Raw genomic sequence first — 3,461 nt, 5'->3', positions numbered from 1 at the left:
CGCGGGTAACTCTCCTAACTATATTACTTTATGTTTATATTAGATAAATTATTTCTGTTTATTATTATTGAATATTAAATTATAGCGTCTCTTTTGATTAATTATTTTCTATTTATATTTTGGTTGGAAACCTTTTTTAGTCTTATAATTAATTTTGGTTTGTTAAATTGGTTGAACTATTTTTTGAAAATATATTTATCCACAAAATCGTATAAAAAAATTTAATTAATGATATATTTGCCAAAAAAAAAAATTAAACAACAATTATTTTAAAAAAGCTTTTACCCCACAAGAGTGCGGATAACTCTACATGTAAAATCTAAATGTAACACTAACGCCGCGTATGATTGCAATTTTCATAATTCCAGGTGTTACTTGTAAGCAAATGTACTTTCTTCCAAGCTTGAACGGGTCCGAACCTCCTTCTTCTCCCTCCATCGCTCTCTCTATCTCAGAAATTATTCTATCCAAGAGATGCTTCGGTGGGCCCATTTAATCGCAGGGATTCTCTCTGTTGTTGTCCTCTCTTCTCTCCTTGTAGTCTTCCTCCGTCGCTGGTGCTTTCTCCGCCAACCAGAGATCACCACATCCCTTAACGCGGCCAGCCCTATTGGGAGAGATAGCTTCCAGGCTAGAATCTCAAAGCTCCACCATACGAGCCTCATCCACCAGCTAGATACCTCCGACATCAAGCGCAGAGGAAGTATCAACAACTATTCCCTCTCCCGAAGCGCCAAAACCGGAGGACTCCCGTCAAAGCCTGGTCTATTCATCTGGACGGAGCATCTGGCTTTGGTGAGCGAAGCGGTCGAGAATGGGTGGACAAGGTTTGGATTCTTCGTTCATGCACCGGCTCCTTCTGTGATCGGGACCTCACCGGGATCAGTTCTTCCAGGGATTTCCACGACCGCAGGAGGCGAAGATCCTGGTGTAGTAATCACATGGGAAGTGTCAAACGGCTCCGTGGGATTCACACAAACGATCAAGTTTAATAAAGCGTGCAAAGATACGGTCAACAACAAAAGAAACCCTTTGATGGTTCTCCGGGCAGCTTTACCACTTCCCGGTCCACAACTTGTAAGTTCTGCTTTCCCACAAGAGGCTTACTTTGAAATCACAATCCTGGAAATTCTCCAACACGGCTGTGGATTCAGTGAGGGTGGTAACAACGTAGGTTGGGACCTCGCATCAATGGAAAGTGAAAAGACCAAGTTGTTCAAGAGCAAAGGATTAAAACTTGTCGAAACAAAAGATTGGGATGGGGAATACGAAGAAGCCATTTTGTCCCTAGGACTAGCGACGGGTGGTTCCTTTAGAACCGGCGAGACACAACTACCAGGAAAGTTCTTGGCTTCTATTGGGTTCCAATCCGACGGTGCTGTCTATCTTGATGGTACGTATTTATTTGTATATTTGCCTCAGTCTTTTGAATCATTTAGTTTCATCATCCAATTATCGATCTTCAAACTCGTTACTAAGGAGGAATTCTAATCAATTCACCAAAGAAAGATTTTAGCAAAAAAAGTAAACGGTCTAACATATAAAAGTTGGCCGTCCATTGAGTTTGAGAATACTTGCTAATGAGAAATGGAGACCCACTAAGGAATATAATAACATCGTGGTCACACACCAACCCCACATCATCTAGAAGCCCCAATTGTTATTAAACCTTATTGTTTCTGTTGACCCCAAGCAACAACTCTCTATTTATGAAATAGAATATGATCCCGGCTCCGCGTTGACTAATGCCTTACTGTTTTTTTTTTTTTTTTTTGGGGGTCTATTCAAGGTAAATTAAGATACGTTGGTTATAAAACCTGTGATTCAATTAGTGTTTTTTTCGTTGTTAAGATATGTTGTGTCATGTCCGAAAAAATACACTTTTTGGTACTCCTTTTTAAAAAAACTCCTTAATCTATTTATTTTTCAAAAATATATTTTATTAAATTTGAAAACTTGTAAAGTTTTACAAATTTTATAAGAGTATAAGATATTTCTTGATAATAACTACTACTTAGAAACTCTATATGAATATTATTAAGTTTTAAATGATTTAAAAAATATTTTTCAAAGGTTTTTAATTTTTTTTTTAACTGTTTTTAAAAACCGAGTTTTTTTTAAACTAAAAAAAACTCTCGGTTTTTAAAAGTATTATAAAATATTTATAAAGTATGTATAAAATTTTACACACATATAAAGGTAATTTGTGTATATTTTTATAAGCTTACACACATAATCCAAAAAATATCAGACTTTAATAGCATTCTTTAAAAGGTTTTCGAAATGAGACATTTTTGAAAAGTTGTATATGAAAAATAGTAATTTTGAAATTTCCCCATGTTATCTTAGGCTGTGATATCATTTCTTGGCAGATTTATAAGACTATAATCTTATATAAAAAATATTGTAAAGTAGAATTTAAAAATAAAATTACTAAACTAGATTTTCTTTATGTTTTTTTTTTATGATTTGATACATTTCATTTTTCATATTAAGTTGTGTTTATTAATAGTGGAGATAAATTTTGTTTTTGATTTGGGTTTAAGAACCTAAAAAGGAAAAATTCCCCTTATTTAGAACTGATAATTTTATTTATTTATTATTTTATTTTACCAACATAGTAAAATTGTGAAACCATTTAATAATTTGAATTAAATTAGCTAAAAAGTTATAGTTTTTTTTTTTTTGCAAACAAAAGTTATGTTTTCTGATGTTGCAAAGAGTTATAGGATCATTGATCTAGTCTTATAAATCGGCTAAAATTCATTATTTTCAACAGTGTTTTAATATTGTACATTTATTCATGTTGGTTCATAGTCATCACAAAATTCGCTGTAGCTACGTCCTATACATAGAATCTTAAGCATTACTCTATATTTATGTTAGGAATGAAGCTGGTTTGTGAATCGGAGAAACATGAGTGGGCAAAAGAAAACAAAGTTGTTGGTTGTGGTTACGATCCGAGGAAGAAGAAGGTTTACTTCACAGTCAACTCACACTTAGTTCACGTCATTAACTGTAAAGCAGAAGAGTTCGGGACACCTCTCTACCCTACTCTAGCTTCCAAAACAGAGGCCACAGTACTTGTCAACTTGGGGCAATCTCCATTTTATTACGGCCCGGCAAACGGGCAGCGCACACCCAACCCATGTGGTGGTACTACAGCTGGGCTCGGCGATAGCAAAGAGCTGTTTTCCATTGGAAGAATAGAGCCTCGATATTTAAGCAATTTTTTCATTACTAGAGGAAATAGTGACGATATTGCAAGTGGGAGGACGACCGTGGGAAATAGTCATAGATGTAAGCTTGACTATGACGAAGAATCTGATGCTGATCTTTTTGAGATTGCGCTTGAACGTTCTGTAAAACCAAACACATCATAGTTATAGAATTGTACTCATGATCCACTCATACACTGTATGCTTATTGTACAAATAGCTAGTGATTACAAGATTGGCCAA

General features: G+C 35.0%; 1 protein-coding gene across 1 annotated transcript; it reads left to right on the top strand.

Annotated features, from left to right (window-relative positions):
• The first annotated feature begins 215 nt into the window (after positions 1–215).
• Positions 216–3,461, top strand: LOC104707127 (uncharacterized). The gene is made up of 2 exons (XM_010423404.2): positions 216–1,393; positions 2,887–3,461. The coding sequence occupies exons 1-2, from the start codon at positions 475–477 to the stop codon at positions 3,381–3,383; spliced, it is 1,416 nt and encodes a 471-aa protein (XP_010421706.2). The 5' UTR covers positions 216–474; the 3' UTR covers positions 3,384–3,461.

Source organism: Camelina sativa, chromosome 8, assembly GCF_030686135.1.
Source record: "Camelina sativa cultivar CO46 ecotype springtype chromosome 8, ASM3068613v1".
NCBI lineage: Eukaryota > Viridiplantae > Streptophyta > Magnoliopsida > Brassicales > Brassicaceae > Camelina > Camelina sativa.
This window is presented reverse-complemented; position numbering and strand designations above follow the sequence as displayed.